This window comes from Pseudopipra pipra, chromosome 13 (assembly GCF_036250125.1).
Source record: "Pseudopipra pipra isolate bDixPip1 chromosome 13, bDixPip1.hap1, whole genome shotgun sequence".
In the NCBI taxonomy this organism is placed as follows: Eukaryota; Metazoa; Chordata; class Aves; order Passeriformes; family Pipridae; genus Pseudopipra; species Pseudopipra pipra.
The window spans coordinates 5821768-5832519 of record NC_087561.1 but is presented as its reverse complement, the minus strand read 5'-3'; the positions used below and the strand labels follow the sequence as shown (position 1 = coordinate 5832519).

Below are 10752 nucleotides of genomic sequence, written 5' to 3'. Positions count from 1 at the left end.
CCAGAAATGCAGCTTCCTGCTCTCACTCCAGTGGGGACTTCCCATCTCAGCTGCTCCTCCTCATCCAAGCTTCCCAAAACCTGCAGCAGAAGAGGGCTTACTTAGGGGATGTTCCTCTGCCTGTGAAGCAACAGCTTGAGTGAGCAGAGGGAAAACAAACGAGGCAGCTGCCAGAATTGTGCTGGAGGCTGGAAGTGAAAAGCCATTCACCTGCCACCACCTGACCCAGAGCCAACAGAAGCCCTTGCACCTCACTGCTGTTCCTGCAGGGTTTATTAGGAGTGAATAAAACTACCTAAAAATCAGCTGTTCAAAGGGAGCAGATGAGAGAGATGTTTTCACTCTGCCTGTATCCCCAGCCCTATCCCCAAAGCAGACTCTCACCTTCCTATGGACCTCCATTGGAGCTGCAGATGTTCACTGCTAATTGATTCAATATGCATTTGGAGTAGGATTTTTAATTAATTTTTATTATAGAAAAATTAATGCACTGCTTCCCCACAGATGCGTTGGGGTACTGACACAGCAGTAGGAAACCATCCTGCAATGTGGCTTTCCTTGTGCCTGCTTGTGGAGAGTGACCCCCAGACTCTCAGGGGGACTCCCTCAATTCAGCCCCTCCCCCTGAGCCCCCACTCCCTGTCTAAGTGCTCACATTTGGCTCATACCAGACATTTACCATGTCTCAACTGAATTTTGGAATACACAGGGTACCAAGCAGTATCCTCTGCCTCCCTGAGTAGTGCTAAGACTCCAGGGCTCATTTTCAGCAGAGGCAGGCTCTGCCCTGCACAGCACAGCTCAGCAGCCCTGTTCATCCTCTCACCCCCCAGCTGGTTTGATTTCAGAGGGACGTGGTGCATTTTGGTAGCAACTGTGTTCTCAAAAGTACATACAGGCCTGAGTGCAAATCAAACAGCACCAACCATGGGAAATGACCTCCATGTCACGGGTCAGTGCTGTCTCTGCCCCACAGCACCCTCAGACACTTTCTCTTGAGTAAAACCTCTCACACCTCTGCCACTGGTTTAGGCATCCAGAGGGATCATCCCGCCCAGCCAAGCCACCCTCTGCCTCCCCAGAGCAGGGAGTGGGGTTTAAACAGCTGCAGAACCAGGACACTCCCTTTTTCTTAACCAAGCCCCTTAGTCCCCCACAGTCCCCACCTCAGCCCAACTTCAGCAGGCACAGGGGGATGCAACAGATCACATTTTGGAAATGCAGGCACTCTCAAGCTAGCTCTGTCAAATTCAAGCAAGGAAGAGTCTCTTTTCATCCCTCCCCTCCCTTTGCCCAAATCTATTTTATCATTACCCATCTCTACATATTGTGGAGTTAATAAGAGACATATTTACTCTGCTTGGCTTGGGACTAAAGTCAAACTAGAAGTTTGAGCTGTGCAGCAGCTCAAAGCAGAAGTGTCTGCTCTGAAACATCACAATCATTTCAAAGCAGAGGAAGAGCATTTGGAGGGTGTTCTATCAAAAAAAAATGGAGCTGGGTAAAATTAAGCAGTTCCCAATACTTGAGATGACATCTCAGAATAGAGAACAGTGTGGGGGGGTGGAACTGTGTTATTTATATAAATCCACACTGTGGTATTTATCAACAGCAGAGTATTGGGGAAAGAAACATCACATCTGCAATACCCAAACTTGAGTCCCTGGAGTCCTGCACTAGTGCTGTATTGAACAGCATTCCCGAGGCATGCCTTATTTTAGGTGTATGCAGAGCAGCAATAGGCAGTGTCCAAGACCTTAATCAAGCTCTGCAACTCAATAGATTTCCAATATAACAAAGACAAAGAGGTGTCAGCTCTAGTCCTCATTTGCTAATACTATCAATAGGGGCTCAGCTCACTAGCAGTTAATTCAAAGCCAAGCTCGATTTGCACAGCAGTGATCTACACTAATTCCCATATGTGGCTAAGGGGAGATTTTGCCAACTAGACAATAGAAACAGTATTAGAGCTCCTGAACTGATGCCATCACTTTTTTATTCTACTCCACCACTTCCCATTCAAATTTCCACGTGCTGGAATCTCCAGTTGCCTTCTCCCTTGCATCAGAAGACATGCAGAAAGGGTAGCAAATACAAAAGTACCTATTTCTTTTCCAGATGCAGCTTTATTGAGGCTTTTAAAATGCAACTGCCCATAAAATAGGGGCAAATTTCACACTTGGGGTTTTTTTGTGCATTAAAGACACTAAAAATTAGCATAATTAAGCAACTATAAAAGTATTTCTAAGTGATCAAACTGTAACTTTGCCTTAAAAATAAAAGTTGCTACATGTTGCTATGTTTCATGAAAGTTTATTAGCTTGCTCCATCCTGTAAGTTTCGCTTTCAGGTTTCAGTTCATCTCAACACTAGATCAGACTTTTGCCAAGCTGTTGTTGTTAAGTTACGGTAGGGTTGCTGAGAAGTCAGAGGAAGCCAGATGTGCTACCCAATTAGGCAACAAAGAAGTTTTAACCACATTCTAAGTAGTTACTGCCTGTAAGCCTGGCCCTCATTAATCTACAGCTTGGCTCCAAAGCAGCAGTGGCAGCAGCCCATACCCACCATTTAAACCCCTGAGTTACCCTGGACTCTTAAATCAGCTGAACACAGCAGCCCACAGCTTTGACCTGCTATTTATCCGAGTACCCTGGCACACCCCATCTCCTCCTCTCTGCCAAGCAAACACCAACTGCTAGCTACAGCCAGCACAAGGGAGAAATTCAGGGGTAGAGAGAGAGTGCTGTAGTTTTCCCAGTTGGTGCCATTTCCGTGCTAAGGAAAAATGAGATTAGAGTCACCAGTTAAGAGACCAGGCGTTACCTTTCGCTTTCAAGGGCTGCAAAACATCCTCAGCTCGGATTTGGAAAGAAGGTAAGACTTCAACACAGCCAGTTGGTCAACAAAGGGGGGAAGACATGCCAAGCTGCCCCAACCCACCTCACAGCACCCAATTCCTGCTAAAACTTGCGTTGTTAGAGAAAGGACACAGACTAAGTACCTGCGCCACGCTCCTACTTCAGCAGGGAGTTAGGGTAGGCGCCTGGCTCCTGCCACGAATCAAGAGGCTAGAAAAAACCACAAGTCTGAAACAGTTTAACACAGGACAAAAAAGGCACATTTTAATATGTACAGCAATGCATTTGGGCTATAAATTTACCCAACACAACTGAAAAAAAAATCCAAACTATGCTTTTATACTTATTCCATGGTGTCAGCCTCATTCCTAGCCACCTACCTTTCTCTGCATCTCTGAATGCTGCTATATACACACACAAACAAACAATTACGTCATGAATGTTCATTTAGGCTCCCAAGTTCAAGTAATAAAGTTCAAACTTGCATAGCATCTTATGCCACTCAGCCATAAACAGTTACGATTGCATATTAGCTGGAGCAGCCATCTCTTTCAATTCAGCCAGTTTTGGCTGGCCACCATTTTTTTAATAATTTTTTTTTTTTTTTAATCCTTGAGTCAGAATGTTTCCTAAGTCACCAGCCCTGAGGGATGCCACAGACTTGAAAATGAACCTCTTGCTGTTGTTAAGATCCTTTTTTAAACCAGAAATTTAGAATGTTGTCAAGAACAGTTTTAAAAATGTAATACTGTTTATTTTGCTTCAAAAACATTTCAGCATTCTAAACATACAAAAAAAACAGAACGTTGCAAATTCGTTTAAGTACAGAGTGTTTTTGAACTTCAGTTGCTGCACTGGCTCTTCACTTAGTTGACGATGAAGAGATGTCTACAGTTTCAGTTTAAAAACTACCGCACTTAACTAAAAAAATCCATACACTTCTCATGCCAGCTGAACCCCCTTCCACAACTAAGAATGGCAGCAGAATGCTATTTCACTATATACAGAAAGACAACTTTAAGCTAAATGGACGCCCACTGTAGTGTAAATAGATCTACCCTCACAGTGCATGCTTTGGGCCATGGCACCCCGGGGAACGTACAGCCTTTCCAAGTAATCACTGCTCCTCTAAGGCATCATAACTCTAAGCATGTACCACAAGAATCTGTCTAGTTTTTACAAACTATAGATATGTACAGTTTATAACCCAGGATTTTCTAGCCAATAACCATATAGTAACACCACCTTACAAATTAAAAAAATGCTTGAAACATTTTTAAATGCTTTGTTACACCAACAGCAAAGTGCACAGAGTTAGGAGAACACTAGAGCGCCTTTTCATTTTAAAAATGTTTGGAAATATGTACAACTTTGATACAGTTTCAGGGTGCTCACTACACCCATGGCCACTTCATGTAAACCAGTTACAATTTCTAGAGCACTTTTAGAAACTACAACGCGATCGGAATCCAAATTTTTTTTAATTAAGCCTAATACGGGCAAGAGACACCATCTCGAATAAGAGGTGCTTCATTTATGGTGTTTCCCCTACTCTATGGTATTCACATGGAGACAAGTATTGTACAGTTTTATTCATCATCATCATCTTCATCCTCCTCTTCTTCATCCTCCTCCTCCTCTTCATCTTCTTCCTCTACCTTTTTCCGAGCAGCTTTGGTTGCTGCTCCCTTTGCGCCATCAAACTTTCCTTTAGACTTGTAGTCTGCAACATCCTGCAAAGTCAAGGGGATGTCTTAATTTGCTCTAAGCAGCAAACATACAGAGCATTTGTACAGCAGCAGGTGTGTTTATATAAAGGGACTGGCCTTCCAGAGCTGCACCCCCAGAGGGGAGACAGCCAGCACTGGAGTACACAGGTGTGCTGACACCTCAGGGTGCTCAACTGCCCACGGATGATGGAGGCTGAGAACCCTGTGTTTTATGGTTATTTCTTTGAAGAGGAGATGAAAACCCAGCCTCTCTTTAAAGTTTCCTGATAATGGGACAAAGTTCCTGTAACAGCACAGCAAACCCTTTGCTGGAGCAACACTGTGCATCACTGGGTAAAGCTCTCCCTCCTCGCTAGAATCCGCCTGTGGCTCTCTATCCTGCTCTGCCCCAACCTACGCAAAGCTCGGCTGCACAGCACGATGAGAACAGGGCTGTAAGCTGGAGGTGCTCACTGTGCTGGGGCCACCTGAGCTGGGTCTACATTACAGAAACACATCAATGCAAGAGCCGGTACAGAGGAGGCACAAGTGACAACTAGACTTACCTTCTCGTACTTTTCCTTCAGTTTAGCTGCCTTATTATTATAAGGCTGCTTTTCCCCATCACTGAGGTTGTTCCACATTTCACCCAATTTCTTTGCTACATCCCCAATGGATATGCCAGGGTTTGTGGACTTGATCTTGGGGCGAAACTCTGAACAGAAGAGGAAGAAGCCAGACCTTGGGGAGAAACACAAGAGGACAGTCAGCATTGCAGCAGCATGCCCAGGGAACACCCCCTTCCTCCATCCCTCACCCACAACACTCAAACGTGCACTCACACACTGAGTAGAAACTTTATTTTTATTTATAAAATGAAACACAAACCCAAACGTGTTTCAATTTTACTGAGGCCCAGATCTGCAGCCTTCACCCAATGCTCTTTTTAAGTGTTGTGTATCCCCCCCACCCAATTTCATCTTAGATACACAAGGCTCATTGTGTTACAGTCACTTCCATGTCTTCCATAACTACGAGTTTGACAGTATCAAGTATTGACAACTACTCTTAGTGCTCTACATGCTCAAGATTACAGGCTGCCTAAAAGGTCTACAGGACAGTAGCCCTACCAATCCTGCTACACCAACACTATGCCCCCCATCTACTTCCTTCGTGGAAACCTGTGTTACACACAGACTGTGAAAATGAATGAAAATACTTGTGCATTTAAAGCCTCAAAGTTACTTACGGTGGTCGCTTTGGGGCATTGGGGTCCTTCTTCTTCTTGCCACCCTTAGCTGGTCCATAGTCCTTCATTTCTCTATCATATCGTACCTTATCAGCCTTTGCCATTTCATCAAATTTAGCCTTTTCCTTGCTTGACATGGTCTAAAAAAAACACCCCCAAAAACAAGACACCAAAGCTGTGATTACCCAACTGTTCAATACCTGGCAAACTTTATGTAAACAAGCCAACACATACCAACTCAATACGGGAGTTTCAGAACTTGTTTGTTTTCTAACTGGACCACCTTGGGGACGAAGGTCCTGTACCAGGAATCACAGACACTACTAGAATACTCAGTAAGAGGGAAGCAAAGGGAATGGAACAGGAAGCCAGAGTCTTCTTCGGGACACATGTCTAGAAGGTGGTAACTGCTAAAGGGCATTGCTTGGGAAGAGGAAAAAAAGCCAGACTGTAGTGGAACCACCTAATTGAGCAGATATACCAGGCTGAAACCTTCACAAGTGCTACAGGCGTCAGCAACACCCAATCAATGGCCAGGACAGCTTGCCAAGAACGGTTCACAGACCAAAACAGCACCAGCTCCCTTGGTGTTCAGACACACACGTGTCATCCTAGCAGATACTGTAAGAAGTTATCCCTTGAGGAAGCCACAAATTAAGGTACCTTCCACCTCTCTGAGCACTTCTTGGAAAACTCTGCAAAGTTGACTGGAACCTCTGGGTTCTTTTTCTTATGTTCCTCACGGCATGTCTGCACAAAGAAGGCATAGGCAGACATCTTGCCCTTGGGCTTCTTCGGATCACCTTTAGCCATCTTGACTCTGCAGAGAAGAGGGGGAAAAAATAACAAGCGAATGACATATGGATGAATGCATACACCTGTGTATATATACATATATGGTGTGCACATATTTATATATACACACCACCTTCTCCTGACATTATGTCCCATCAGTAACACAGGCCTTTCTTCCCCCAGACACCTCTTACCATTCCCAATACAGAGACTGAAATTATTCTTCCTTGACACTTGGGTTGCAGACAAGCCAAGAGAAACCAGTCACTGGATTTAAATTTTACATTAATATATATTTACATCATGTCCAAAAGACTGGAGGTAGCCTATTAAATTATACATACTTCTACCTATTAAGCGTTATATATGAACTAATATAAAATATTTGTTTTAGTTGGCTACCACACTGGGTGTGCACAGTGCCAGGCTGACTTATCCCTTCAGGAGCTGGAGCTCGCATGTTAGCAGCAGCTGCTCAGGTAGAAAGGCAGGACAGATTATTTGCCCCATAAAAGTGCAATAACCTTTTATATATAAAAAAAGGCGCAAATAAAGGCTGACTTTAACCACGATGGGACCCCGTGGAGCCCTGCGAGGTGAGCAGTGCTTGCTCTTGCTCCACCAAGTGACACATGCTCCAGGCATAGTGGTCAGCGCAAAGATGCGATCAGCAAGTCACCGAGAGGATGATGCTAACTTTTGGGCTCTATTTCTTTCCCCGCTTCCGCATTAATTTTTTCCCCTTTTATTAAAAAAAAAAAATAATCCCGCAACAATATTTCCTATTTACAGCTTCCCAGGCGTTTGAAAATTTAACTTTTATTAGCACAACGTTAATATTTAATTGAGCCCATTAACCCCCCCAGGTGCAGCACAAGTAGCTGCGAGGCGCCCTGCCCGTCCCGGCCGCTGCCGGGATGCCCCGCTGCCCCCGCGGGGAGCGGAAAACCCGCGGTACCGGGGGCCGGGGCGCGGAGCGGGGCAGGGGAGCGGAGTTGGGGGCGAAGTTAGGGGCGAGCGGCCCGCGGCGGTCGCGCCGGCCCGGCCCGGCCCCGCTCCGCGCCCCTTCCCGCACCCGCGCCCCCACAAGGTCACGGCGGCGGCCGCGCTCCGCGGCGCGGGGCGCGGGCACCTGCGGCGGGGCCGGGGCCGGCGGGGGCAAGCGGCGGCTCCGCCAGACGCCAATAATTCATCTTCCATTTTGTGAAACGCCTCCTGATGAAAGAAAGTGCCCCTGAAATGCGGCGGGGCGGCGGGCGGGGGGCGCCGGGGGGCCGGGCGGCGGCCGGGGGCGCGGGGCGCCGGGCCGGCCCCGGGCGGCCGGGGCGAGCGGCAGCGGGAGCGGCGGCGGCGGCCGCGCTGCGCGCCCAGGGCCGGCCCCGCTCGCTAAGATGGCTTCTCCCGGCGCCGCCGCCGCCGCGCCGCCGAACAAAGCCGCGCTCCCCCTCCGCCGCGCTCGGCCCCCCGCGCCCGCCGCCCCCGGCCGCCGGCCCCGCCAAAACGCCGCCCCCGCCGCGAAGGGGCTCCCCGCTGGCCCCCCGGCGGGCGACGGGGGCGGCGGGGCCGGGGCGCGGGCGGGAGCCCCCCCCCCCCCGGCCCCTGCCTAGCGCAGCGCTCTCTAACAAAGGCTCCCGTGCAGCCATTACCGCCGCCGCTACGCTCCTCCGCGCCGCCAGAAAAAGAGTGCGGGGAGCCCCGGGGCGGCCCCCGGGCGCCCGTCCGAGGGCACGAGGAGGTGGGGGGAGAGGAGCCGGGGCGAAAGCGAAAGGTTTGAGCCCCCGGCGGGGCGCCGGGAAGGAGATTTTCCCCGCCGCGACCCCCCTCCCCATCGCCGTGCCGCTCACACGTCTTTCTTCCCTTCGCCGGGGCTCTCCAGCGCCAGCCATATTAATGCCCACAGCACGGGCGGCGCGGCGCGGGGAGAAGGCGATACGGGGCCCCGCCGCGGGCGCAGCCCCACCAAAGACACCTTCCCGGGTGGGGGAAGAGCAGCGGAGGCAGAAGCGAAGGGATCGGGGGAGTTTGGAGGCGTCGGCGGCGAAAAAAAAACTGCCTGGCCGGGACCGCCGGGCGCAGCGCGCAGGGTTTATCCCTGTCAGATGCTAAAGCGACAGCCATATTAATGCAGAATAAACAGCGGGCACGGCACTGCGCACGGCCGACAACTTTCCCACCGCCGCCAGCCCCACCGAGCCCACCCGGGGAAGGGGGCACATAAAAGCCGAGGGCGCCGCGCGTTTTGCCGTGCGACATTAGGAGGCGGCAGAGAAAAATCCCTGCCCATGCGGGGGAGAAGAGGAGTTAGTCCCGGTGTAGTTGCTGCACCAGCCATATTACTCTCGGCGGCACGGGAGCCCGGCGCGGAGCTACGGGGCTGCACCGGGGGGCAGGTGGCCCCTCCGCGGCGGGGGGAGCTCCCGGCGGGGCAGGGGAAGAGGACGGGGGGCAAAGGCTGCGCCTCGCCCGCTGCCCACCGCCCCGCCAGCTGCGTGCAGCATCTGCCCCGGCACCGCCGATCCCCGCGTGAGAGAGGCGGCGGGGAGTGGGGGGGGAAACAAAGTTTTGGGTGATTTTCCCCGATTTTTTTTTCCCGATTAAAAAAAAAAAAAAACACCAAAACTCCAGAGGACGGAAGAAACAGAAAACACGATTAAAAAAAAAAAAAAGGGGGGGCAAAAAAGCGGAAAAAAAAAAAAGCAGGCTAGGGCCAAGGCAGGGCAGAGGGGGCGAAGGCGCGGGGGCAGGGCGGGGCGGGCAGGGGGCAGCCGCCCCCCGAAAAGTTGCGGCGGGGCTGCACGTACCTGTATTGTTCGCGGTAGTGTGGACAGGAGCGGAGCGCAGGGCACGACGCGGGGCTCGGCGCGGCTCAGCCTCGCGTTGGCTGCCTACGAGAGCGGCCTGATTGGCTGCGGGGCTCTGCCGTTTAAAACAACCTCCTCGCCCGCTCATTGGCGCGGCGCCTCATGAATATTAAGCGCGGCCGCGCGGCGGTTGGCGGGCGCGGGTGAGGTCATTCATTCAAAACGAAGCGCCCGCCGGGGGGAAGGAAAAAAATGGGGAGCGCGGCGGGCGCCGAGAGTTCGGCGCGGGGATCCTGCCTCCCTTCCCCCCCGCGGGACCCCCGGACCGCAGCGGGACCCCCGGGGGGCTTCACCCGCCGCGCACGCCGCTGCCCCGCCGGAGAGTCAGCCCCGGAGCCAGTCCAGCGGAGCCACAGGGATTTGGGGCAGCACCCCGTGCGACAGTAGCACTGACCCTTTATTGCTGATTTCTGTCCTAAAGCCGTGTAAGGGGCGGTTCCAGTCGCAGCACGCTGTTTGTAGAGCCGGCTGGTACTCTGCGCGTAGCAGGGAGGGAACCGAGCCCAAAGTAAACTCTGCTGACAGTCCCAACACGCGATGGATGGAAAAGGAACTACAGAGCGAGAAACTGCACGTTGGTGGGGAGGAACGGAGCTTTGCCCGCTCGTTCAGGAAATAAAACGCCGAAAGGATCAACTTGAGTTACTCTTTCTAACATACTTCCACAATTTGTTTGGTATTAACTTTCCAGGATTTGGTTGTTATTAAAGAGGCTGGTTGCACACAAGGAAATCCGTAAACATGCTCTGCTGACTGAAACCAGCCCAGCGCGGCTTTGGGGCCACGGGCTCCTTTGGCTCTCTTGAAAGAGCTATTTCCTATAGGGCAGCTGCCAAATGGTTAAACTGGTATTAGTGGCTGACCACAACTGTTGGTTGGCTCGGAAAAAAGAGCTGTTATTTTTAAGGATGGAGTGGTAAGACTCAGAAACCACCCCATACTGTTATGGGCTGGGCGTAACTGCCACACTATTATGATAGCCAGAAGAAACAGTTGCCCTCTTTAAAGAACAGATAGTGAAAAGAAGCCTCCACCCTGGGCTGAGACGCTGTCAGGCAGCAGGGTTTACCAGATACTGCCCTGTGGAAGTGCTTATGGCTATAACAACATATGGTCACAGGTTGCCTTTGCCGGAAGAGATCAAAACAAAACGACTGATGAAACACAGAGTGCCAACCTCCTGCTGACAGATCCACTGGGAAGTGTGCAGAATTTCACCCAGGATTTTAGCCAAAGTCCTGGCTGGATTTCTCCCTTAGGGTACATCTCAGCCAGTCTAG

The 10752-nt window shown here is 50.8% G+C and overlaps 1 protein-coding gene across 2 annotated transcripts; it reads right to left on the bottom strand.

Moving 5' to 3' along the window:
• Positions 1-3095: 3095 nt before the first annotated feature.
• Positions 3096-9544, bottom strand: HMGB3 (high mobility group box 3). 2 transcript variants are annotated; one of them, XM_064669783.1, is made up of 5 exons: positions 9413-9544; positions 6480-6636; positions 5817-5956; positions 5134-5308; positions 3096-4591 (listed from the first exon to the last, which is right to left on the bottom strand). In XM_064669783.1, exons 2-5 carry the CDS (start codon positions 6627-6629, stop codon positions 4448-4450), a joined length of 609 nt encoding a protein of 202 aa, XP_064525853.1. In that variant the 5' UTR covers positions 6630-6636; positions 9413-9544; the 3' UTR covers positions 3096-4447. The 2 variants fall into 2 exon arrangements, with proteins under 2 accessions (XP_064525853.1, XP_064525852.1); XM_064669782.1 differs by lacking the exon at positions 9413-9544 and adding an exon at positions 7744-7846.
• Positions 9545-10752: the final 1208 nt, after the last annotated feature.